Source organism: Meleagris gallopavo, chromosome 2, assembly GCF_000146605.3.
Source record: "Meleagris gallopavo isolate NT-WF06-2002-E0010 breed Aviagen turkey brand Nicholas breeding stock chromosome 2, Turkey_5.1, whole genome shotgun sequence".
Classification (NCBI taxonomy): Eukaryota; Metazoa; Chordata; class Aves; order Galliformes; family Phasianidae; genus Meleagris; species Meleagris gallopavo.
Window position 1 is genome coordinate 16990772 of NC_015012.2, and position 25100 is coordinate 17015871.

At 39.3% G+C, this 25100-nt stretch overlaps 1 protein-coding gene across 2 annotated transcripts; it reads right to left on the bottom strand.

Annotated features, from left to right (window-relative positions):
* Nucleotides 1-8830: 8830 nt before the first annotated feature.
* BROX (BRO1 domain and CAAX motif containing) lies at nucleotides 8831-25018 on the bottom strand. 2 transcript variants are annotated; one of them, XM_003203824.4, is made up of 13 exons: nucleotides 24871-25018; nucleotides 23712-23849; nucleotides 22838-22944; nucleotides 20542-20638; nucleotides 18966-19061; nucleotides 18217-18289; nucleotides 17782-17887; nucleotides 17146-17235; nucleotides 16327-16412; nucleotides 15408-15489; nucleotides 14523-14673; nucleotides 13010-13169; nucleotides 8831-12529 (listed from the first exon to the last, which is right to left on the bottom strand). In XM_003203824.4, the coding sequence occupies exons 2-13, from the start codon at nucleotides 23810-23812 to the stop codon at nucleotides 12443-12445; spliced, it is 1236 nt and encodes a 411-aa protein (XP_003203872.1). In that variant the 5' UTR covers nucleotides 23813-23849; nucleotides 24871-25018; the 3' UTR covers nucleotides 8831-12442. The 2 variants fall into 2 exon arrangements, with proteins under 2 accessions (XP_003203872.1, XP_019468199.1); XM_019612654.2 differs by lacking the exons at nucleotides 22838-22944; nucleotides 23712-23849; nucleotides 24871-25018 and adding an exon at nucleotides 21365-21466.
* Nucleotides 25019-25100: the final 82 nt, after the last annotated feature.

Consider the following 25100-nt stretch of genomic DNA (forward strand, 5'->3'; position numbering starts at 1 on the left):
ATGAACGACATCTCTGCTTTCAGTGATTGCATTTCTGAAGTTTGGTTTTCACTAGCTCAAAGAAAACAGCTTCAAGGGGGGAAATATAACTCCTTAAAAACATTTGTGCTCTAAACAACTGCACTCAGTCTAACTTGTTTTAAAAAACGAAAATTAAGGTGCCAGCAGGTACAACAGAGCACCACAAATTTGCATTTTCAACTGCCAACACAGCAACTGGAGAATTTTGTTTACTGTGTCATCAGCTAGAAACAGCACAGGCCTATGCAGAACCAAGTTTTGAATGCAGGTTTTTTTGTTTTTTTTTTTTTGTTTTGTTTGTTTTTTGTTTTTTCTGAAATACCATGGGTCTGTCAGGGAGAAACATTTTAGAAATCCCTTCAAAATGTTGTCCAGGAAACTCATCCTGCATAGCATTTTTCATAATCCATTCCTCCAGATGTTCTTCTCACTTTCCTAAGCACATTGTTGAAAAAGTCCGAGGCCCAGTGGCTTAAGACAGTACTCTGTATTCATAAGGAGGTTACTGATGTGGTACATCAACCAAATAAGATATATTCTTATTTTATTCACTTGGTTCATCTAGAAAGCCAGCCTACCTTCCTATGAATACTGACTGTAGATTGCAAATAAAATACAGAAGCCAGAGAGCAAGAATTCCCGAAATAATGATCACCATTCTGCCGTTTGCTTCATTAAATATTTTAAAAGATAAGTTTTACGTGTTTTCAGCCAGCTACAGGTTTCTTGCTTTTTTTCCTTCTCTATTCTGCTGCACTGATGAACAACAAAATATCTGCAGCTGCCCAGAACCAAGCAGGACTTTGCAGGCTGATTTGGATGTACCAGAATATTGAATTGCACCATACTCTCCTGTGCAGCAAGTTTTCCATATTCAGAAGCATCAACTAATGACAGGTCCAAGATTAGTTAAATGGAACCAGATGGCAGAAGCTCCAACCGTAGCTTAAATAAAGCAGTCAGTGCCACAGGGGCCACTGATGCTCGCTGAAATCTTTTCTCTCTTTAGTGATTATGTTGCTTTTTTCACCAACCAAACACTAAAAGCATGCTGTGGTTACATTGTGACACTGGAGACATGCTGTGCCATAGCTTGCTAATGACTAGTTCATAGCCTACAGATTACCTTACTTAGAGACATACTGGAATAGCAGCATTCAGTATTCAGTAATCAAGAGATTATATGGGTCACGTTCTGAAACCCCATCAGTATTTATAAAAGCACATTGAGTAAAACACACCATGTCCTTAACTGACCCATATTCAACACCCCCTTCCCCAGAGTAGCTTTTTTCACCCAAATAGTCCACATAATTTCACTTGGAAATTTATCCACCAACTCTGTATTCTAGAAGACAAAATAGAACATATTAATTATATAAAAGGTAAATAGCTTTGGTACCATCTGTTCAAAGCATAGACAAACACTGTTCCAAGTGTTTCCAGTTACCACGAGGATCGAGGCTCTACTACACACAACTGATTTATAGCTGTAGTTCATACAATAAAGACAGACCAACATATTTACAATACCAGAAGCTGAAAACATATTTAAAAACAAAGCTCGAAAAGCAGCAGTGTAGAAACACCAGCTGCTGATCTGCTACTACGCTTCAGAAGCGGAGCAGTTTTGCTTTAGCAAGAAAAAGCTACAAGAAGTTGGTGTTAGAGACAGCCTCCTCTGGAGCGCTGATTCTCTTCTGGCTCAGGTTTCTCATGGGGTTCCAGCTGTGAAGCCTCCTCTGTTACCCTGCTGCTCTCAGATTACTCCCTCCTCTATCTGAGCCTGATAAACTGCAATTAAATGGGTTCGTGCACCAAAGGTTCAGATTTAAGAAAGTTACAGATAAACGAGAATAACATTTGATGGGTGAGAATTGAGCCCAAGTCAAGATTGCAGAAAACATGAGGAGAGCCGAGATCTTCTAAAATTCTGTTAAAACGCACCTAAAATTGGGGAAAGCAAATTTAGGAAAACATGCTGACGTTTTTAAAGATCCCTTTTTCAAAGTAGACATTCATTTTAAAGAAAAACTGGAGCGAGCTGGCATCTCAGGCCTCAGGGGAAGATGTGCCGTGCTCAAATTGCAAGATCTCATGCCTGATTCACCTCCAAAATTAAAATTCAGTTCTCAGAGATAGAAAATGAATGAAAAATGACAAAGTTCGTAAGCTTCTATTCCTCTATGTTAAAACAATCTTGTATATTTATTTATTTTACAGATTTTTACTGCTACAAAAACTTGACTCCAACACAACTTTCATCCACCTTCAGCAGTTTCCTCAAGAAACATTGGGACCTTGATCAACTAAATGCTGAACTATTATCACAGCAGTCGATCACCTCTCTCAGCATAACAAAGCAGAGCAGGTTATTGTGTTCCTGGCGGGAATTAGTAAAAGAACTGTTGGAGTTGTGTTACATTATTCAGCTGTGCTACCCAAGAGCCAACACCGCTAATAAAAACAGGAGTGTTGCAACAGAGCTATACACTCAGAGACTTTCAGAGTTAGTGACAGGAAAAGCATTCCGTAATTTGGTTTTGGGGAATGGTTTTATATCAGTTGCATTCCCAAGAGTCCTTTCCGCTTACAGAGTGTTTTCTAAGGTGCCTCTTTATTTCTGAGGATTTTTCCTTATTAGGTACTGCTAACACGATATCCTGACTTCTATACCCAAAATTGAGCCAGTATTTATCCCCAGGGCCCAAAACAATATTGATTTCTGGTTCTTCTATCAAAAAGCAACTCTAAAACAAACAACATGACTGCACACCTGCATCACCCCCACTCATCAGTCTGGGAAACAAACCCCTCAAGACTATATTAACTTCTTACCTGTTCAGTTTCATGGAGCATTTACAACAAAAATCCAGCTTAAATACAATAACTGCAGAGCATACCATACTGGACTGGAGCATGTAATAGCAACTAATCACACTTCAGACTCTTCTGAAGCTTCCAAATAACTTTAATTGAAACAGCATTACAGAACCAAATTTACTCCAACAATTTGTTAAAAGCTGGTTTCAATCCTGAACATCTCTTGAGGCATAGAGCATAGGAGTAGAGTTGAATACAGCACATCCTCTCCTGTATCCTCTATTGTACTCATCTACTGCATATTTGTATTTAGGCTCACTCAGTCCAAAGAGTACAGCACATTTCCCTCCAAGGAGTTCACAAGCTGAAAACCCATAAAACAAAAATAACACCTGGAACGTCATCCTTCTACTCAGGGGCTTTTTGCAAAGGGCATTTTATCCGATAGCAGAAAATGGTACAGCTGTGTTCACACCCACGTGGACATTAAGGATCAGCAGACAAGATGACACAGGGAGCAGCCTATTACATTACTGAAAATGTACTTGGGAGTCTCCTCCTTACTTACCTCCTTCATAACCCTGCCTTTAAATCTTTTCCAGAAGGCTGGCCAGTATTTCTGGGGTAGTCAATCCCATTTACTGTACTTGCTGTCCATGCTATGTTTCAATTGAACAAATTCAACTCAGTTTCATCTATTACAGGGCTCAACTGCATCTCATAAAACTGCAGCAGATTTAACTCCAACCCTACTTACTACCTACTAATTAATACACCTTGTAGGTCACACTGATTCTAATACAGTAACGAAGGTCACAAACTTATCAGGCACTTCATTTTTGTTAGTGCTGAGATATTTTGTGTCACATGGGGAAGAAAGGGACTTCCAAATGTTTGAAAACACGGACAGGAGTAAAATAATGGTTTTTCTCCAGTCCACATTAAAACAAGTTGTTTTAACAGCCATAAACCATGGGGAAACTAGAGTGTCTCAGCATGTTGAGAACTGACAGAAAGGGTCACAGGTCCAGCTTTTGCTGTTCCTGGGAATGTTTGCCCATGATCAAATACACAAGCTGTTGAGAAGATTCATGTGTGGAAGGCACATAGGGCAATTCCTCAGAAATACTGTTGTTGCTTTTTTTGTTTCTTTTTTTTCCTGGAGTACTTAAACTATTTGAGAAGACAACATTAGAGTGAATTTAGTTATAAGAAAGCTGATTGGCATAATTCAAACTTCAAACATGTTTCAGAGTGTTTCTCAATGCATCTTTTCATTAAATCCCTTACTTATGTTGAATAATGGAGAAGAGACTGTCTGTCCTGTATTTCCCTATATGAGTCACACCTCATTATCAGTAGGACTGAGCAGGTACTGCTTTTGGTATGGGTCACAACATCAGGGTGAAGGATAATGCTGTGCATAGGAACCCCACCCAAGGTCATGGAGGGCCTGGAAGATGCGAATGAAGAAAAGATGTTCGTATAGCAGAGGTAGCCTGAAGGTGATGGAGAAAGGTAGGTGCTACAGCAGCCTCTAACCTAGAGCTCCCATATAATCCCCATGTGAATTTTGACAGTTCATAGCTACCTGATGTGTGCTTACTGGGCTGTGCCTTGAAACACCTGCAGTCCCTGGGCAGAAGCCTTGACCATACGTAGCTGCTACAGAAGCGCGCAGTAGGAACATTATCCCCAGTGTTCCATGCTAAGTGTCCCATGACCTTTTCAGCTGGGCACTCTAAGTTAGCTGACTGCTGACAATTTTGACTCATCTTTGTATTGTAAAAACGTACAAATGCAGAGCATTCAGATGCTTCCGTGCCACCTCTCCTTATAAATCCAAGAGGAGATGGTAAGGCCCCATTCTGTATTACATTTCAGTGTAGCACAGAAAATAGAATAAGACTACACAGATGTATAAAAGACACTGAAAATAGCCCATGCTCCCTTGAATAAGCAATTATTCAATTATCTTGAGGACAGGCAGGTGGTGCAGGATCTTGTAATTGAAGCCTATCAAGTTGCATAAAGACAGAGGATGGAATTCACGCTTCCTATAGCCGTAAGTACCTCTTTCACATAACTTATTTCACCATCTTGAGATCCATTTTGCTGTTTAACAATAATGATTTTAATTTATAATACATCATACAGTAATAAACAATAACTAATCTAAGCAGCAGTCATAATTCTATGTATAGTGATGTGCTCATTCAAAAATTCACTATAGGAGAAAGTGAATGTAAGAGAAATGACAGCAAGTAACATCGTGTTGCTTCAAATAAGGGCCAGCCACAGGTCGGACTTTTCTTAGAAAAGTTGTTTTTTAGTGAAAGAGCACACAGGGATTAGCTACCAATAATTCACTGTCAGCACAAAGGGATACACAGAGCAAGGCTTTGGCTTGGACATCTATACTTGGTACTTTCACAAGCGGATGGGTTGATGCAATAGATGTATCTATGAATACATTTTTGCAAACAGTTGCAAGGAACATGAACAATGGGAATACAATTCAAAACATTATCTACAAAAGAAACATTCTGGGGAAAAAAAAACCTACCAGGACGTAAGAAGGTTTCTGAAAACACCATTCTGTACACAGAGAAGATGGGAAACAGCTGCTTAGGTAGCAGTTACGCACTATTCTGTCTCGGTGAGCCCCAGCTGGAGGCTTCTGTTCTGTTTTGGGCATGACAACACTTGAAAAGCATGTGGACAAATGAGAGAAAGTCCAGAAGACGGCAGCAAGAATGAGTAAGTATCTCAGGAAATAAGACCAAAGCAGAAAGATGCAGAGGCATGGTGTTTAGTCTACAGATAGAAAAGCGAAGGGGAGGCATGGTAACGGTCAAATACAGGAAAAGATCATGAAAGACAAGAGGACGATTTGTTGATAGGATAAGAGAGGAGCTTGAAACGTAGAAGGCATGATCTACGTTAATAGAGAATTTTTGGTGGAAGCATTTCAAACCACTGGAATCAATTACTAAGTGAGCTGAGGCGGTAACAATGACCAGAAGTCTTTGAGAATAAAGCTGACAAGCCTGTCAAGAATGGTTTGATCTGTCCTGGGGCACGAGTCAGACAAAATGGCCTATCCTTAATTACAATCACTCCATTCAGATTCTTCTGCAAGTGTATTCTGCCACATTGCTTTAAGTGTGAAGGCAGCACACAACTAACGGTGAACCTAACATACCATATCCCAGTTGCTACCTGCCTGTGTCATAACCAGGTTTTTTCCTACTGTTTTCTAATTGCTCTTTTGCTCACAAGTAAGGCGCTAGGTACCCAGAGGCAAGGAAAACATCTTTCAGGCTACTGTAAATGACCAGTAGGCTGATATCAAGCAGTCTATTCTGAATTATTTGTTGATTGATTATATTATTTGACCAGAAGAAAATGTTTAAATTTTAAAATTTTCTCCAGCAGGTCAGAGGTCACTTAAGCAGCAAATGCATTTCAGTTAGTCCATTGGTAAAATAAGCCAAGAATAAACAAGAACAAACCTGAACTTACAAAGAAATGAAGTGGTTGCAATTCAAACTGTCCAAAACCAGAGACGTGACCCCCAGGAGAGCACAGACTACAGAGCAGAAAGCTTTAAAACCTAAAGACAAGCTCATTCATGAAGTTGCATTAAACACAGTCCTGCATCACCTAACTCGTAATATGAAGTGATCTGAAACTTCGCAAAGAAGCCTGTCATTGTGTAAATCCATCTCTCACAGGTTGTTGCCCATGGTTAGATTCAGCTAATATTTAAAGAATTTCACCATAAGCAGTATATTTTGTTAGGATAGTAAAGATAGGCAACAGCTGCACAGAAACCTGAATTTTGAAAGATGTGTTTCAGAGATGCACCACTTGGACGTGCTTGTGAGAGTAAAGCTGTTTTAATCTCTTCCAAGACTAGGCGAAAATGAGATCAGCTTTAAGTATTTTTATGAAATACTTTTTCCCTTTCTATTTAGTAAGAACATCATATTTCAGCTCAGTAAGTCTAGAAACTGTGTTTCATTCATGTAGCACACCCTGCTGGTTCCTGGAGAAACAATATGGGGCTCACCATGTCAACAGGCTGCTGCTGCTCCTTCTCTCCCACGCTGTATTCTTTCACAGTCTCACCATTTGCAAAATAAACAATCCTTGGAGATTTCGCTCCATCAAAAACTTCATTGTCCTCCTCATTCTTCCGGAAAGTAGTATCCCTCCTGCTCAACAAATGGCAGCTACTGGGAGCACGGTTCTAGTGCAGTAGATGCTGAGGGTACAAGTCTATTCTTAAACAACAACAACAACAATTCTGCATCACAGAGAAGGGACAGAATCTCAGGAAATGTAATTTCAGGGCAGTAGAAGGTTGACACACAGTAACTCACAGGTGTCGCCCTCAAGACCTTACCATTCATTTAAGAATATTACATATTACATTTATTTATTTTCCTTTCTTGGTCTAAGGGAGCTGAACAGGAGAAACCTCAGTAAGGACTGTTGAAGTTGTGCAGTTCTATCTTGATTCACATCAAAACCAGGAAATCCTGATGAGTAATTTACAGCATCATTATGTTCTCTTAAACACAGGTGCACTTTTGTGTCATGTCGTTAATTCTTTATATTTCTCTTGCTGTAAGCCAGGTAGGGAAAAGTATATTTTCAGTATGTATATATTTTACACATGCAACTTGTACTCTTCCAGCTTTCATCCAGTAAACAAGAAGTGCAACAGCAAACAAATTAGTGAGGTTAACACTGCTGTGTTTTATAAGAGTAATGTCCCAAATCTCCTTATGGCAGAAGTTCAGTGTGGAGCTACCTTCTGAAGTTTCAAGGGCTATAAAGGTTCCAGCAGACAGATTTAGAAAAATATTTGACATCAGTGAGTTAAAAAGGAAACTCACTGTAGGAATTTACTGGGGACTTCTCATGACTCAAAGAACTGAAACAGCCAGCTAATCCTCTGAAAATAATGCATTTGTTACCAATTCGTTTGCCACCTGCTGGCAATGTAGAGAAGTGTCCAGCAGTCCGCACAGCACTGAAGTCCCTAACCAGAGGATACAGAATGTCCTGCACTCTCACAGGACTTGGTAAGCACTAGGACTTTGTACAGGCACACAGAATCACGCTTAAATACTAAAAACAAACAAAAACAACCAACCATGAGGTGCCTCATTATAATTACAATTTCTCTGTGCACTCAATTCACGTTACTCCCCTGTGGCCATACTACAGAGCCAAAGTATTCTCTATATAATTATTACATTCATATTGAATTGAAGAAAGTGACATTCAAAATAAATGCTGCTTCTTGCTACTATACTTAGCATTTTGAGTGGTGAAACAAAACACGTTCAGATTGTTTAAATATTCTGAAACTTGAGGTTATATACAAATTTACAAACCATGAAGCTTGCATGGTGACCATCTTCACATAATAATGCTGCTTAGTTCAGTCTCATCAGAACTGGTTCGACTGAGGTTTGATCACAGTACAGGTTTGCTTGCTGTAGATTGAAATCCACAAGGGCCCAACCATCAAAGGAGGTAGGCCTTCCTACATCAAGAGCTGATCCAGGTGCCCCTCAGCTGCCAGGTGACATTTGTTCAGAGCACTGTCAGTGGAAGAAGACTTGAGTAAATTCAACCACTACTGTGGAAAAACCTACATTTTGCACACTCTAAATCTAGAAACAAATATCCACTAAAAGGAGTATCTGACACCACCTGCTGTGATAACACAATGACCCTTAAATATGGCTTTTTAGTTTATTTTTAAGGGATAAGTAACACACACAAACAGGAATTTAGTTAATGTTGGAACCTCAGGCTAGATAGGAGTTGGATAGTAGGTGCAGGGACAAGGTGTAATGTATCAGCCCTCAGCCAATATAGAGAAACTTTCAGCTACTCTGAATTTACATGGAACATAGAGGGATTACTGCCTTCTTTTGTATTCCCTGAACACTGAAGACAGAGATAAGCTTCATGAGTTTATTTTACACATAGACAATTAAAAATACATTTTAGTAATGTTTCTCATAAACATCATATCAATAGCACAGTAGTGAAATCAGTGCAACCAAATTAAAAGGACAGGAAGAAAAATATTTACAATCATATGGTATTGTACTAAAATTGCAAGATCAGAAATTCTAAAGTGCAAAGGTGACTATATCCTATACAGATACAGGTATCTGTTTTCTTGCTTATACTATGAACCAGCACCATCATTACAGACACACCACTTATTCATGCTGAACCATCAGGTGATCAAATATTATCCCTAGGCTGACAGGCAAAACTTCTCTATTGAAGGGAGTTGGGCATCAGCATCCGAGGGCCAAATGCAGTCCTTTAGTTCTAGGAGTCTCACATACTGCGTGGAGGTTAACTGCTCTCAACCAGAAACGTGGAACATGGAAGAAGTGTATTAGAGGTATTTAAATATAAGTCTTACAGATAGCTCAATAGTTTGATTTATAGAAGATTAAAGATAATCAATACATTTTAAAAGGATGAAGTACAGGGCCCAGCACTCAGTATTTTATTCAGTTGCAGTTTTGTCCTATCTCAGACCGAGCACAAGTTTATAAAGACTATTTACACCACCATTTGAAGGTTTAATCAGCAGAGCTTCTAAACCAAAGAGAGGCCACACAAGCAGGCTCTTGCAGCAAAAGAATACTAAAAGGTCATCTTTCAAAATACCTCACTCTTAAAAATTACAAAAGGAAATCATAATTGACGGAACACAGCTGCTAAGTTTCTAAATTTCCTGAAACTCTCAGTCAATTCACCTGTATTCTTGTGCAATCTATAGATTTACAGTAATTCTTGCCACCATCCAACAAAACCAAAGAGAACTGCTCACCGGTTGGCCACACTCTATACTTTGCACACTAAGCAGTCTCTAGTTCCTTATTCTTGGGCAAAACTATCCGAAGTTCACCATAGGATTTTAACTACGAGTAAACAAAGTTTGTCTTGAAAAGCAACACATGTTAAATGACTTAGTTTGTTCCATTAGTCTATTTTTAAGCTACTACATCATATTTACCAAAACAGCTATGGCATAAGAAATTTCACAGCTAGACTTAAGTAATGCCATAATCTGACACAATCCACTTGGTTATGCTCTGAACTATTTACAACGAGCTTGATTCAAACAAACCACTTGGTTGAAGGAAGCGTCCAAGGAATTAAGAATTACAAGTCCTTAAAATAATCTTCCCTAAGCAGCTGTTTGGGAATGATTTAGTCATGATTTGTTCAAGATATTCATACACTGAAATACACCCATGGTCAAAGCCTCACTGGAAACAAGCCCTGGCATCTACATGTGCATTAGCAGACAAAGGTAAGTCTGTGCCACAGAGCTTAGCAGATGGAGAGGGAGGGGAGAAGGAAAAAAAAAAATGGAATAATACAGTCTGTCTAAAAAGAAAATTGATTGGGCTGGGACATATAAATATTGATACACAGAGACTTCTTAAGAACAATGAGCAACTAAAAAAATTCACAATTTTGAAATGGAGTTTACTGCATCTTGATCCTTAAAGGGAGCAGGCTAAGCAAATGCAGATGACTACAGCTGTAATAAGCTTTGTAGAAGGATTAAAAATCTGTTTTGGCAAAATAGCTCCACACTCCATTTTGGCAAAATTTAAGCTGGTTTTTTAACAATGCAAGACATCTAAAAACTCAGCCAATCAGTTACAAACAGATCTGAATAACTCTTCATAAAATATACCCCAACTAATTCTGCAGCATTAGAAGAAAATAGACCTATTTTGGACGTAAATTCTTCTTGATGGTTATTATCCTCTACCTACGTAAGTCCTTAAAGAAATGAAACTTCTTTCAAAGAAGCAACTCAGTTGATTTTATGCTTATTTTTGTGTACAGACCTGGCTGAAAGAAAAATCTATCAATGGAAGGTGCAAGTTCTGCATTTGATTCACCACAATAACAGTATTAGACCCTCTCTGCCTTTTACAGCAATGAATTCTACAGTCGGGTCCATTACCATGGGAAGAGTCTTGGGGCTCATATTAACCTCATCACAAGGTTTTAGTTCCACAGGCTTTCAAGGAGCTATGCTCCAGCCCTGCAAACTAAGCTACACTGGTCCAATGGAATGTTGAAAATTAAAAAAAAAAAAAACAAAAAAAAAAACAAAACTGAATTACACCACAGTGGAAAGAGAACCAATCCAGACAGTACAATGCAAAGAACATTTTTACAGCACACGTCATGTTAAGTGCACATGCCATCATGTTTTCCTGAAACAGGAACATTCTCAAATTCAGTTTCCTTCTCAGGTAGAGTGAAATGCAGTAACTAGTAGCTAGAGACTGCAAGGCTCTCACTTCAATACATGCACTGTGTTTTTTTTCCTCTTACAACAAATTGGAAAGTTTTGTTGACATGGGTGGTGTTGAGTGCTCAGTACTAAAGAATGCTATCACATTTTCCACAGTAGGCAGATACAGAAAAAGCAAGTTCTGCAAAATACTTTCTCAGTCTTGACTGAGCTTGGCTTTCTGCAAAATCTCTTCAAAAGGAGCTGACTTCAGTGCACTACTGCAAAAATTGAGATACAGCACTGTTTTCACATAGCATAAAGGAAATCTAGAGCTTGGTTTCCCAGCTGTTCTTTCAGCAATTCACCTAATCTCACCTGTTATCTTAACAGCTTCTTTTAGACATTACCTGAATGGAAACACAGCACCTTAGTTACCATTCTACTGCCTTATGCATTACAGCTCCATATATTCAAACTGAGCTTTTCTAGTGTCAGGAGATTTCAAATATCTGCAGCTTTCAAAGTTACCAGCACTTTAAAAATTCAAAAGTTACGAATGTATGATGTTGCAATGCATCACTTTCAAGTATTTACTTATTACTTGCTGCATTACTTTCACATACAATGTGATAGTAAAGGATTTTAATTTAAGGACATACAAGCTAAAGTGTCTCATCACAAATTCTTATACAAGAACCTTAATCTAGAGAGGAAAGAACAGAGGCTCAGTTTCAGAAGAATATACATTGTGCTCCAATTATGCAAAACTTAAGGTTTTCCAAGTCTTGTGAAATACCACTGGAGTGTTAAATACAAACCTATATTTTCTTCACTCACTGCAATTAAGTAAATTGTAACATGGCAAGATGCTAAGCCTGTATGAAAAACCTGAATAAATGTAACTGCTCATGCAAACTTTTGTTTGCAGAATGTGACATTATATAGCATATATTTTAATGGAAAATCCTCAAGCATTACAATTGTGATATTTCCTTTGCTGCTTGTGGATAGAAACCCACAAAAAGAAACTCTCTAGAGGCACAAGAGGAACATTTAAGCCCATTCATTCTATGATACCCCACTAAAACAAAAAAATAAGTCAGATATAAATAAACTGCTAGAAATGCGTCACATTCTTAAGCAAGATAGATGGATACTAACAAAAGTAAACCATTTAGTCTTCTAAATTAAAAAAAAGAAGATCCAGAAAAAGGGAGATCAGGAATAAAAGCTCCAGAGTCCAATTAATACAGTCTTAAAGTGAATTCAAAGCACCTATGGCACTTAAGAAATCTGGCATCCACTGTCTTTTTGAGGCTTTATATCTGGTTCCTTCAGAGGCTTTACTTCTTCATCTGGTTTTGGTTTAGCCTGCAAACAAGAAAAAGAAAAATACCACAAGTACAAACCGCTGGGTCTCCACAGCATTCAAGCAGTGCTAACTTACACACCCTCATCTAACAGCTCTCCCTCTTTTTAAGGCTTAAGACTTTGAGCAAAGACAAGGGAAGAAAACCAAATACTGACTATTTCAGCATCTTTCAATGAATCATTTTCTTAAAAGGATCGCTCTATAACATTCTCTGCCATATCATCTCAGCACCTTACATACATTGGAGAATTTCTTTTCATTCAGGACTTAGAAAAACATAACCCCATTCTCCAGTAGCTGCTAGTGTGGCAGAGGGGTTAACCAACTCGTCTCCTTGCACAGGGGAAGCTCACGAGCTCAGGTGGTAGCCATGCATCTAAGTCTTTTCCTACTGAGGTGGGAAACATTATACAAGACTAAAATAGTAATTTACTATAGACAGAATAAAGCTAATAGAAAAAAATATATAAGATTCTTACAGTGTCATCCTTTGGTCTCTTGGTAAGATCAAATGCAGCAAGTGTTTCAGGAGTCCAGTGTGCATTCAAGGCAGGAAATTCAAAAGGAACAGGCTCTACTAAGCCATAGTTTGCTTTCAGTTCCAGCTGGGGAGCCTCTGCAGGCACCTTCTGAAAATAGCTGTAATAGAATACAGCAACGTATTGGAAACAACACATTCTCTCTGAAAGTTTCATTTGCAGTACTAAAGAAAAACAATTCAGGTTTTTTCACAGCACTACACTCATTTTGTTTCATGAAGGCATCATCCAGCGTGCACTGTCAGCAAGATTTGCAACAAAAGCAGTTCCTTCTTAGTATTGTTCATCCCCAAAGAGCCAGGTGGGTTCTTTCCTGCTTCGCACCCATCATTCCCAGCACTTCAGTGAGAAGAGCACCTTTTGACCAGAAAGATGTTGAAAAAAAAAATCTGAAAATATTTCCGAAGAAAAATGAAGGCAGCTCTTTTTCTCCACTACTGCAAGACCAACCTTAGTGTGCTACACTGCATATTAGCAGCAACACTGCAACACTCACAAAGACTTGATACAATGCAAAGCCTGAATGAAGGTATAAAACTACCCTAGGCAAACTAACAATAGCTGAAAACCAACTATTACTGTTACGTGCTACCTTAGCTCCTGTGCTGTGGCAGGGCTCTGTGGCAGGTATATCACCCTCAACAGCTCCTGAGTATCTAGTTTCCTTTCCTATTTGCAGTTTGACACACTTGACAATCCTTTTTGTTTAGTCAATTCCCCTACCACACCGGTGTTCAAGTACTGTAAAAAGAGGAATGAGCCAACTGTAGATACTATATTTATAAGAGAAGAGAAAAGGAGAAAGAAGTCATCAAGATAATTCTAAAGCCAAACTAATCTTACTATTTTAAGCCATTACCAAACTCCTTCTTGAAAGGAGCATGAGCTGACAGAGTTTTATTGATAGTATTAATTAGACTTCGAAAGCTCCTAATATCTTAATATCTTCCTCATGGAAGGCTCCTAATAATAGCTCCCGATATCTTCCTCATGGAAGGCAGGACTGTTCTATCTTCCCACTAGCAAATCAGAATCAGCCACCAGTCTCGTCAATTTTCCCTCTGTTCTCTTCTGTCTACTAGATCCCATCACCAGAGAAGAGGGCACTAAAGCAACACAGCAACAGCTGCAGGACTTTCTCCTGTGCAGAAGGAAAAGGAACAAAGTGGCTGTGGAACAAAGGAAGAAAGCAAGCTTAACCTTGCCAGTATGTCAGTCCAGCCTACACAGCCAGAGTGGTAGCACAGACCCATACAAGTCTGGCAAGAGGGGAAAAAAAAAAAAAAGAAAAAAAAGAAAACTGCAATTCTGCAAACTACATCTTATGCTCCATCACAGTATAAGAATTGGAAAATAACATTTACTATTGTATCCTGAAGAATATCAGCAACAAGACAGCAGATAAGATATTAACAGGCCATACAGAGTATTGCACCAATCCCAAATTACTTACATGAATCCATTCTCTCTCTGGCATTTTTCAAGCGTGTTCTTAATCAAAGTTCCTAATTTTCTAAAGAAGAGATGTCCAGAAGGCTTGGCAGTAGTCCCAGGCCCTTTGGTTTCTCCATATTCTTTGCACAATGCCTCAGCCTTAGCAAAAACTGTGCAGGAAAGAAATGTAATAAAAATCAGTTACACGAGTGTCTTAAATGACTGTTCTGATCTACACTGCTTGAGTTTTAAGAGACATCAGACTCCATTCAGTCTTCTTGCTTCTCAGAAACAAAAATAAACTAAAAGGCAGCACTTCCAGCCAAGATTTACTGCATCCAAAAAATGACTAAGAACAGAAAAGAAAAAAAAAAAAGTTTTTTGAGTGGAGAGAAGCAGGGAAACATTCTTACTTTTGGGGCAAAATGCAACAGTAAGCTTGAAAACTGTGCAACACTGTAGAGAACAAGAATAGATAGGAAGGTATCCATGCAGAGCAGACATTCAAAAAATAAACAATAATTAATATGGAGTTGGAAAAGAAGCACTCTTCTCTGAACAGCAGGCACAATGAAAAAACTCAGTATCTGTTTTACCACAAATAATCCAATTTTACTTGTTCTTACTTTACTTTTTTCGACTATTTAAAAAAGTTTTTAATTGGATTACTTGAGCATCTTTGCACGTTGTGGTAAAGATAAGCAGTGCAGGCCACTGGGATACAAAAGAAAAAGCCACCTGCTCTACACGATGCAGTACAAACAGTATCACTGGATTTGTATGCTGGATTTTAACCAGGCAAAAGATAAAAGCTTAAGTTTATAAGAAACAAAATACCCCACAACACAGAAAAATGAAGGGGGCATGCCATCAGATCCTATAATCCAGTCTCAGTCACACTTACATTTTTCTGATTCTTGAAGAGATCTAATTGCTTCCCCACACTTATCACTGGCCAGTAAAGTTTGACCATGGTAACAGTAAGCCTAATGAGAGAGGACAAAATTGTTATCAGTGTCACCAGGCACTTCCCACATCAATTCACTTCTGTCCTTCCTTACATCAAGTTGGCTGTCTTTGAAGCTGCCATTCCCTGCAGACAGCTGACAATTTGGGAATGTAAGGCAAAGCAGCACTCACTGATGACTAAGTACATTTACTTTGACCAACACAATTCAATGCAAACTCTTGAGCTGGGTCTAAAGCAAGATGTCTCAAGTCTAGCCATGAGCAGCCTGGAGCTTCACGGAGGCTTTCAAACCACAAGTAGCAGTGTACAGTCTAGTTCAAGTCTGTTTCACTGTATCAGCGTGCAGCATTAAACCCCATCTAAGGGTGAGAAGGAACTCCAGTAAGTTTACAAAGACTCTCAAAACTTTTGATTCCAACTCTACTACATCATGTGCTGTGACAGGCTACAGGAAGTAACCAGCACACTGAGCAGCTGATGATCTGGCTGCTACTATACTAACAGATCAGTCGTGTTGAAAAGGACAGTACTTGGAATGGCACTCCACATTTGATGCAGTTTCCTTCAGAACTTTCAGAAAAGATGAGCAGCTCTGAATTATGCCTAGAATCATATTTTGATACATATAATGGAAAACTAATACTACACTCAATCTGATCTGCTTCAAAGGTCACAATAAACTCCACAGTGAGGAAATTTCACCTGGCTCAGCAGAAACACTTTAAATGCGACCAACACTACACAGTGTTTCTTCACAGCATGGAAATAAAGTCAAGGCAATATGCAAATCCCACTCTCAATCCAGCCCACAGACAACTTTGAAAACAGTGAATTACATCAATGAAGTACTTACGTAAGCCATATAGAAACAGGACTTCAAGTTTAAGTACTTCCTCCATTTACCTGCATAGGTTGGATCCAAACTGGATAATGTTTGATCTGAAAATATGCATGTAAAGTTACAGTTTAAAACATTTTCAAAAAGGAAATACCCCCTAGCTCCACTCAAAGGTCAGAATTCATAAGCTTAGCAACAGACCTTAACTACAGAGTGGCTGGAAATCAATGACAAATTATTCCTGCAGAAACACAGAGGAGCTACCAGAAAAACAGAAGCATGCAGTTTACTGAGCTATCATGCAGTTATTCCTAGAATCCCTGAAAAAGCTGTCCACTGAGCTTGGAAAGTTAATTTTACTAAGAATCTTTATGCAGCACTTCAAAATTGGCTCCTTAGGTCAATTTCACAAAGTGACTACAGGTACCTACATACATTACAGCATTCTCCTTCGCATATCGACTCACAAACGTTTGCACTTTTGCAACTCGTCCTCACAAGGCCACAGATCAGCTTGCTCCTCTGTGCAGATGTATACAATTAATCCACTACAGGGTTGACAGCCTGCATCATGCTTCACTGCCCAAAGACAGCTCAACACAGTTCACTTCCCCACCACTAACTACAGAACAAGATTATCCATTATCCCCAAAAGAAAAGCTCTTAACAGAACGCGTTTGTTACAGCGCTACCTGAAGCCATAAATGCACTAAATAGAAAACTAAATACACGAAGAGAAATAGCATTAATTTTGCTATTAACTAGCAGTTGAAGCATGTCTGCTGGCAATAACACATACACCAAATCACTAAGGATACAAAACAAGACACTTACCAGCTTTTTGGTAGAAGTTAGCCGTCTCATAAGCAAGGGCAGCTATTAGACCTGGATTGTGTTTCAGCTCAATAGCCCGAGCAATTGTCACTGAAAAAGAATCCCACACTATGGTATAAAGCCTAATTGAAAACATCACTCCAAGTTAGTGGAGGCATTGAGCACTTTAAAACTCCTATATGAGCAGAAAACAAATATTATGTTCAAGCTGCAGGATGAAGATGGTCTGTTTCTTGAACAGATCAACAGCAAGCTAATGGGAAAGCTGGAAAAACTGTTAGTCTAAAACCTAAGCAGTGAACTGCAAATATTTTAAAGAAAAAGGACAGGGAATTTATGTCAGGCAAGCACAGAGGAGACTGCATAAAAGATGAAGGGAAAAAAAAAAAAAAAAGGAAAAGAATGTTGCACATAAGTTCTTCCCAATTAAATCTGTAGTATCAGACTGATTTGGGACATTTCCTCTATATTTGAAATTTATGCTTCATTAAAAGCAACCCTTCTTACTAAGACAAAGAACTTCAGTAGAAGGAAAAAAAACCAGCATTGCTGCAAAACAGACTGCACAACATCACAGATACCCACAGACAAAAGCTGTCACTTCTCACCCCAGTAAAAAAGTATATTTGAAGATACCTTCTTGAGCTTCAGCTTGGCACTGGATGATGTAAGAATCTATAAGTCGAGGTTCCAAATCTCTTCCTTTTTCTACAGGTGTAATCAATTTTGGAATATGACATTCCTAAGTAGAAAGCAAGCCTCTAATTCAGTTTAGGCTCAATATCACTGTTGTCAATGCAAAGCACATCCTTTATTCTTAAAATGATAGAACACTCAGTGAAGGCCCTAACCAGCTGGCTGCACTGTTGTAGGCACTAGAAGGTAGACAGACTGACTACTCTTCCACTGGGAAAAAGGGATTGAGCGACAGCAAAATACATTAACACACTTCTCTTCCATGAATAATCCAGGCAGTCTGAGATATTTACTTACTCTGTAACCTCATCAGAAAAGCAAAAGTTTTTCTAAGACAAAAAGTACTCAAAGAACTGGCAAAGACAGTTTTTCTACCTTCAAATGCTTAAAAATCCCAGCTGCTATCTTCAGGCTTCTGTGAACATCTTTTGCTTCATCTTCTGTTATACTAAGAAAGGACAAAATATAGAATGAATCATTGACATTTTAGTTGGGAAAGACCTAAGTGTCATTTAGTGTCACCTCCAGCTTTGGAACAGGATTACAGCCAACAGCTGATCAGGCCAGCTAGGGCTTTGTCTAGTTGAATCTTGAAACTTAAATGGAGAGTCCCCTGTAACTTGTAACTAAGTAACTTTCCCCAGCGCTGCATTACTCTCATATCAGAAAGCTTCGTATAGTGTTCAGACATTTAAAAAAAAAATCAAATATAACTCACTTGAAAAAGGAACAGAAAGAAAAAGAAACATATGGCTTTAAAGTAGAAGGGAGCCTTAGTGTTGAAAGACAAAGTGTTAAAAATCTGTGGGACTGAGAGTCAGCAGAACAGTGATTTTAAGAATCTGAACTTTGTAGTTAGGTATCTAGAGCAGGAAGGATGAGGGGTTTACACAAAGTTGACACTTTCTCTATGCCATAGCCTAATGATATCAATGCTATTTGTCCATCAAAAGAAGTGACTGAAGAGCATTTTGATGTTAAAGGCACACGAATGAAGATTAACTATCTCCTTGGACTCCTCCCATCTCCACTGCACATGAACTATAGCAGTCAAAATTCTGAACCTACTGATTTTTGCTGGAATATTGCTGCAATACAATAACTAAGAAAAGAAAAACACTTACTCTTCTTTACCAGCGAGTCTTGATGCATATTTTGTGTACCACAGAGCTACATTAAAACCCATGGAAACCAGCTCAAATACTGCATCCTGCTGGGCACTAAAGAGAGAAAAATATGAGAGAACAACCCGCTCAAACAATTCAATGTTTCCCATTTTGTTCTGACAAACTCTCTCTGCTGATAGTTTTCAGCAGAGGTGGGCATTCCTCTCCACAAGCCAACAATTCCCAATTCAGACATTTCTACTTGCTGGACTGCCTAGAAGACACTTCAGTTTTTACTTATTCCCTTTAAGAGTTCATAATTTTAACTTCCCATGTTCAGATGCCTACCCATACCACTGGGGAACTTTTATTTTAAAACAGTAACTTGAGATTTGTTTAGTTTTGGGTGTGGCTGACATTTTTTCTTTTTTTTTTTTCCTCCTTTTTTTAATTGCACATTTTGTGGAAAGCCTTGCTCTGGAATGTCTACTTTTAAAAGTTGTAGCTGCTAAGTTAATAAGTCAGAATCCATTACATCTCTTTCCAGTGAATGTTATTGCAAGTATTTATATAACTGCAGTCAACTGGCATGCACAACTAGCAGGAAGTTTCCAAAGCTAAAAATGCAGAATCATAGAATCACAGAATGGTTTGGGACCTTTAAGAGCATGTAGTTCCAACCCCCTGCTATAGGCAGGGACACCTCCCTCTAGACCAGGTTGCTCACAGCCCCATCCAACCTGGCCTTAAATGCCTCCAGGGAGGAAGCATTCAAAACCTCTCTGGGCAACCTGAGCCAGTGTCTCACCACCCTCAACGTGGCCTTTGAAAAGACTGCAACTTGCAATCCTAAATTCAATGCAGTTTAGGTACTGATCATTGAAAAGAAAGGTGTGAGGGTGGGGAGAATAATACTAGCATCAGAACAAATGTCTACATCCATGACAAAATTCTGACCAGCAGACTGTCTTCCAAGGGTAATAGAAGCTTTGAGGAAGTGAAGCACAACTTCTAAATAAAGCATGACAGATTTGTAAGCATAATTACACAACATGATTTCCTATGATATCAAGAGACGATTGAGTAATCCAGAAGATTCTCTCCAGATCTACATTCCTACTTAAAACAGCTGCTTTTTTGTTTGCACTAGAAGTATATATACTAGGACTTTCAGAGGAAAAGAAAAAAAGTCAGACCTTGATCATCATCTGGACATCAATAAAACATTTAGAAGACAGTGGTGCCAAATGAAAAAGTTTTAAATGCAGTAAACTGTGCTTTCATACTTGGATTGTTTTTTGCACTGCGCTAGCCAACTGCAGATATACTTTGTTTACAAACTAAAAAACAGTGGGGTATTTTATCATTAACAAGCACTACCATGCCTCCACATAAAGCCAACAGATGCTTCAGAACATCTATTACAGTATGGCAATTAGAAAAAATGCAAAGCAACAAGTTGTTGGAAACTACCTCGTGTCCAAAGTTCTGTTACATGTTCAAATTTTAATTCATCTGTGCTGTGATACGTACACACACGTAATAGACCAAAAGAAAATAACTGTATACCACACAATCATAAAAGCACACATACCATGGAACATGTCCCTGTAATGTGTCTGTCCACTTGAAATTCTGAATATATCGCAGTTTGCATTCTTGGGAAGAGTCATCCAGTGAAAGGATAAAACCTATACAATAAAATAAAATAATTTAAACAAAACAGCACTGACAGCCAATTTCAAAATAAAGAACAGAAAGAAGTAATGAAGGAACAAGAATTGGTGAGAATATAGATAAAGGAGTGTTTATTGCTGTACTGCTCAAAACGCATATTACCTCCTGAGACTTCTATTCTTCAGTATCTTGAGAATAAGACTTGAAAAATAAAAACTGGTTACCAGAAGAAAATCTTTGCACACCAGGTTACCAGCTTACAGAATCAGGGAATGGTTTGGGTTGGAGATCTTTAAAATATCATCTATACTGTGGGCAAGGGCATCTTTCATTAGGTGAGGTTGCAGGTCTTCAACCCAGCAAGTCTTCATAGCTCAAGAATAACCTTGCATGTACCATGACTAGCTAGGAGTTTGACTGAGCTGAGCACAGGATGCTTACTGCTGCTCCCTGCTACTGTAACAATGATAAGTAAAGTCCAGGAAAAGCTGTCTGGTCAACAAGTAGAGAGAAAAAGACTTACAAGCATGGATTTACACAATCACCAGCTAGCCTACCTCCCGGGCTACAAGAAATTGCTTCTATACATCCAACCACCCAGAAAGCAGGCATCAGTGAGATAGACCTTGTAGCAATTAGACAGTTCAATACAACAGGAAAGGCATTACGACAAAGGTGTGATGACAAAAGGACTGACACAAGAGAGAGATGCTATAAAGGAAGGGAAGAAGGTTGCTCACCCGTATCAAAAGGTTCCAGGTTCATAGGAGAAAGTTTAACTACAGAGGCATCTCCAACCAGAGATCCTTCTCCAGTGGCAGTCAGCCCTTAAAGGGGGGTCTAAGAGAGGCGCAGCCCGGCTTTACCCCTTCCAGTCACACAGCTGAATTGCCTTCACCTGTGCTCCCAGGGCTGACCGGATCCTTTCCCTGGTGCCCAATCAGTGGTTCAGGCCACGACTCAACAGTTACAGAGCTCATGATAGATGTTCAGATCCTAGCAGGAAATCCCAGAAGGAGACAGACTGATTTGGGTCTGGTCAGTCTTACAGATTTTAAGAACTCAAGAATTGCAACAGCAGCTATTTGGGTTATAATTAATTCTAGGTTCTGTCACAGATTTACAGGGAAAGAAAATACTTTTTTTATGTTGTATGGGGCTGCTGAATCACAGCCTGAACCTCTGATTGACCACCTGAGGTGAGCAATGAGTCAGCCACGGGAGCACAGGTGAAGGCAATTCACCTGTGCTGCAGGAAGGGGTGGAGCCTGGCTGCACCTCTCCTGGACCCATTTAAGAGCTGACTGCCAGCGGGGAAGGATCTCTCTGGAGATCTACTCCACAGGAGTCTATTTTGTGAGCCCAGGATAAGGTGAGTGTCTTTCTTTTCCTATTCCAATATAATAATTATATCAGCCAAGCTCCTGGATATACTATCTGTATATCCATTTCTTATACATTATGTACAAGAAATTTTAGTGACAAAGCATGTTCTCCTGAAGAAACTCTGAATCTTATATGCAGTAACTTTGTCTGTTATCTTGCTTTTATCTATAATATTTCATTAACTTACACCACTAGAGAGACAGAGGAAACTATGCCAACTTGAGCTGCTTTCCTTTCCACAGACTGAAGGATAACTGAGTTTTCATCAATCATCTGATGCCTGTAAATTTGATCCTAAGTAACTTGTTTGAGAGTTTTCAAAAAACATTGCTGAGAGAGTTATCAAAGCATTGGTAGAAAGAGGGTTTCAAGGGAATATAGCAACTACTGAAAATAAGAACCTAGGGACATACCTAAGATAAAGAGCAGAAGTATATTTGCAACAAGTTCTATTACCTAGTATTAGATAAAGGAGTTTACACTGAAGAGTGACTCTTATTAACTAAATCATAGATTCAATTTATACTTCAAGAGCAATTCACAGTGTAAGAAATGACACTTTCTCCTCTGATGGGAAGAAGAATGAGGATAAAAGCAAGAGGATAAGCCAACCAATGCTTTCTACTGAGGGTGAAAAAGGACACTGAAACTTGCACAGAGGGTGTAGCAAGTGTCTGTGACTGGCATCAAGCACAGAACCCACAAAAATATTCTCCTTCCTGAGAAGTGCAGAGTTTCACATAAGATTAGTTCAACACGTGTTCAGAGAAGCATTATTAAAACTCAGACTACATACTTGATTTATTAGCAGTTCTGCATGTTCCTACCTTGCAAGAGCGAAAAGTACAAGTCAGTTGCATTCTTCATCATCTCTGGATTACAACTCAAGTCTGTAAACAGCTCCAGCAGTCGTGTTCGAGATAACCTCAAATCACTGGATGGGGAAGGGAAAAAAGAAGAAAACTAAGAAGCTCTACCAAAGAACATGCTGTTGAACCATCCTGTGTTACCACCATCCTTTTGGCTAGGGAAGTTAAAATAAGCATTCAAGTCAGCTACCTTAACACAAGGAAAGGTACTCTGAAAGGAAGATGCCAATAAATATAAAAAAATCTTCCTTTCACCTCTGGATATGTAAGGTTGATTTTCTTTGTTAAAAGCACAATCCATTATGGACAGATAGTCATTAATTTATTTGCTGTTATTCAATGCTATCTATAAGTTTTATCACAGACTAAAACGAATATTCCTTTATCTACCGAGAGGTTAGGTGCAAGTGGAAGAAAGAACAGTAACAAGTAGGAGCATTCATCACCATAAGAATGGGGTGAGCATATGAAGAGATAAGAATAAATCTGCAAAATAAAGTGTGATTTCTTTTCCTTATATTCCTGACTACAATAGAACATTCATGTCTTATTCAGTTACAGAGTAATCTTTTGCAGAAGAATGCCCAGTCACCAGAAAGACAAAGAAATGTTTAGTCTTTTGCCTCTATATTATTACAATAGGCCTTGCTATACAGTAAGAAACTTGAAAACTGGATAATTCCTTCTTTGTTCAGTGCTATCAGTGTTTTGTTGTCTCTCAGCCTACACACTACTTCTAGTTATCTTCAAAATGAAGTTAGGAGAATAACCGTTACTTTTATAGACATCCTCCAAACAGAGAAAGGCTGAAGTTGATTACAAGCACGCTTACTTGCAAATCTTAGATGAAGCTGGAGTGGTAGCTACCCCATAATAATTGAACTGAACAGGAGCTGTAGCCTTCAAAGGGTTGCGATGAAACCAGTGTGTCATTTTCCTCCTGTAATGTTGTTTACACCAAATCTAAAGCCTGGAAAGAAACAAGCAGCTGTAAGAACACACACAGCTGAGGTGTTTCTCAGTTCATAAAAATGCATTTCAAGTGCAAACAATCAGAAAATAAAATAATTTGAAAGCTCACATATACAATTATGCTAAACATTTTTTTTCTGTTTGAAACATTGAGCCTTCACCACCCATATGCTTAGTTTTAGAATTCCACTTGGAGTACCTATTTTCTATAGGGTAACTATTTCTATGAGAGCAAAAAAAGCTATACTTTTGTTCTATATTACTGCATACTTTCTTACTCAAAACAGTTGTTATTGCCTGTGTAAGGTTAAATATTTCCCATATTTACAGATTGTATGGAAACTGTTGAGTCATGGCCTGAGCTACTGATTGAGCACCTGGAGAAAGGACCAGGTCAGCCCTGGGAGCACAGGTGAAGGCAATTCAGCTGGGTGACTGGAAGGGTGGAGCCTGGCTGTGCCTCTCTTAGACCATTTAAGGGCTGACTGCCACTGGGGGAAGGATCTCTGGTTGGAGATCCCTCCCCTGTGGAGTTTTTCCCTGCAAGTCTGGATCTTTAGAGACCACTGAGCATCTTTCCTTTGTCACTTTCCATTGCACTAGTCCCTTTGTCATTACACCTCCTTTATCACCATTCCACTGTGTTCATCTAATTGTTACACGGCTGTATCTCAATTCATTGATGTCATTATATTGGAGGTGTTAAAAACATGTGGACATGTGACACTGAAGGATGTGTGTTACAGGTTTTCAGGATATAAGAGGGTGAAGCCCTGAGCACCCTGCTCTGACTCCACAGCCGATGCTGGACTGCAAACCCCCTTGGAACCTCTCCAGCCTGATCCTTTTTGGGGCTGTAAATTCTCTATTCTAGAACACAACACAGCTTAGCTGAAACCCAAGAGGCCTGCTGAAAAAGCAACGTCCTGCCGCATCTCCTAGAGCCCAGGCCTTATGGAGGGACGAGAAAGTTCATTGTCTGTGACCTCTTTGTGCCTTCCCAGCTGCTTGCTGCTTACCTCGCGGGTCACACAACCGTTCCCAGCGCGGGCAGGCCGTGCTCGCTGCCCGGCCCACACGAGATGCGCTCGGTCAGATAATGGAGCGCCCTGGGCACCGCCCCCCGGCAGCACGGCGGCCCGCCGGCAGAGCCCCGCTCATTGTTCACCGCCCCGACGATACCGGAGGCGTAAGGTCGGCCAGGCCGCACGCTCCAGCAGCGGGCCACGCCGCAAAAGCCCCACCGCCG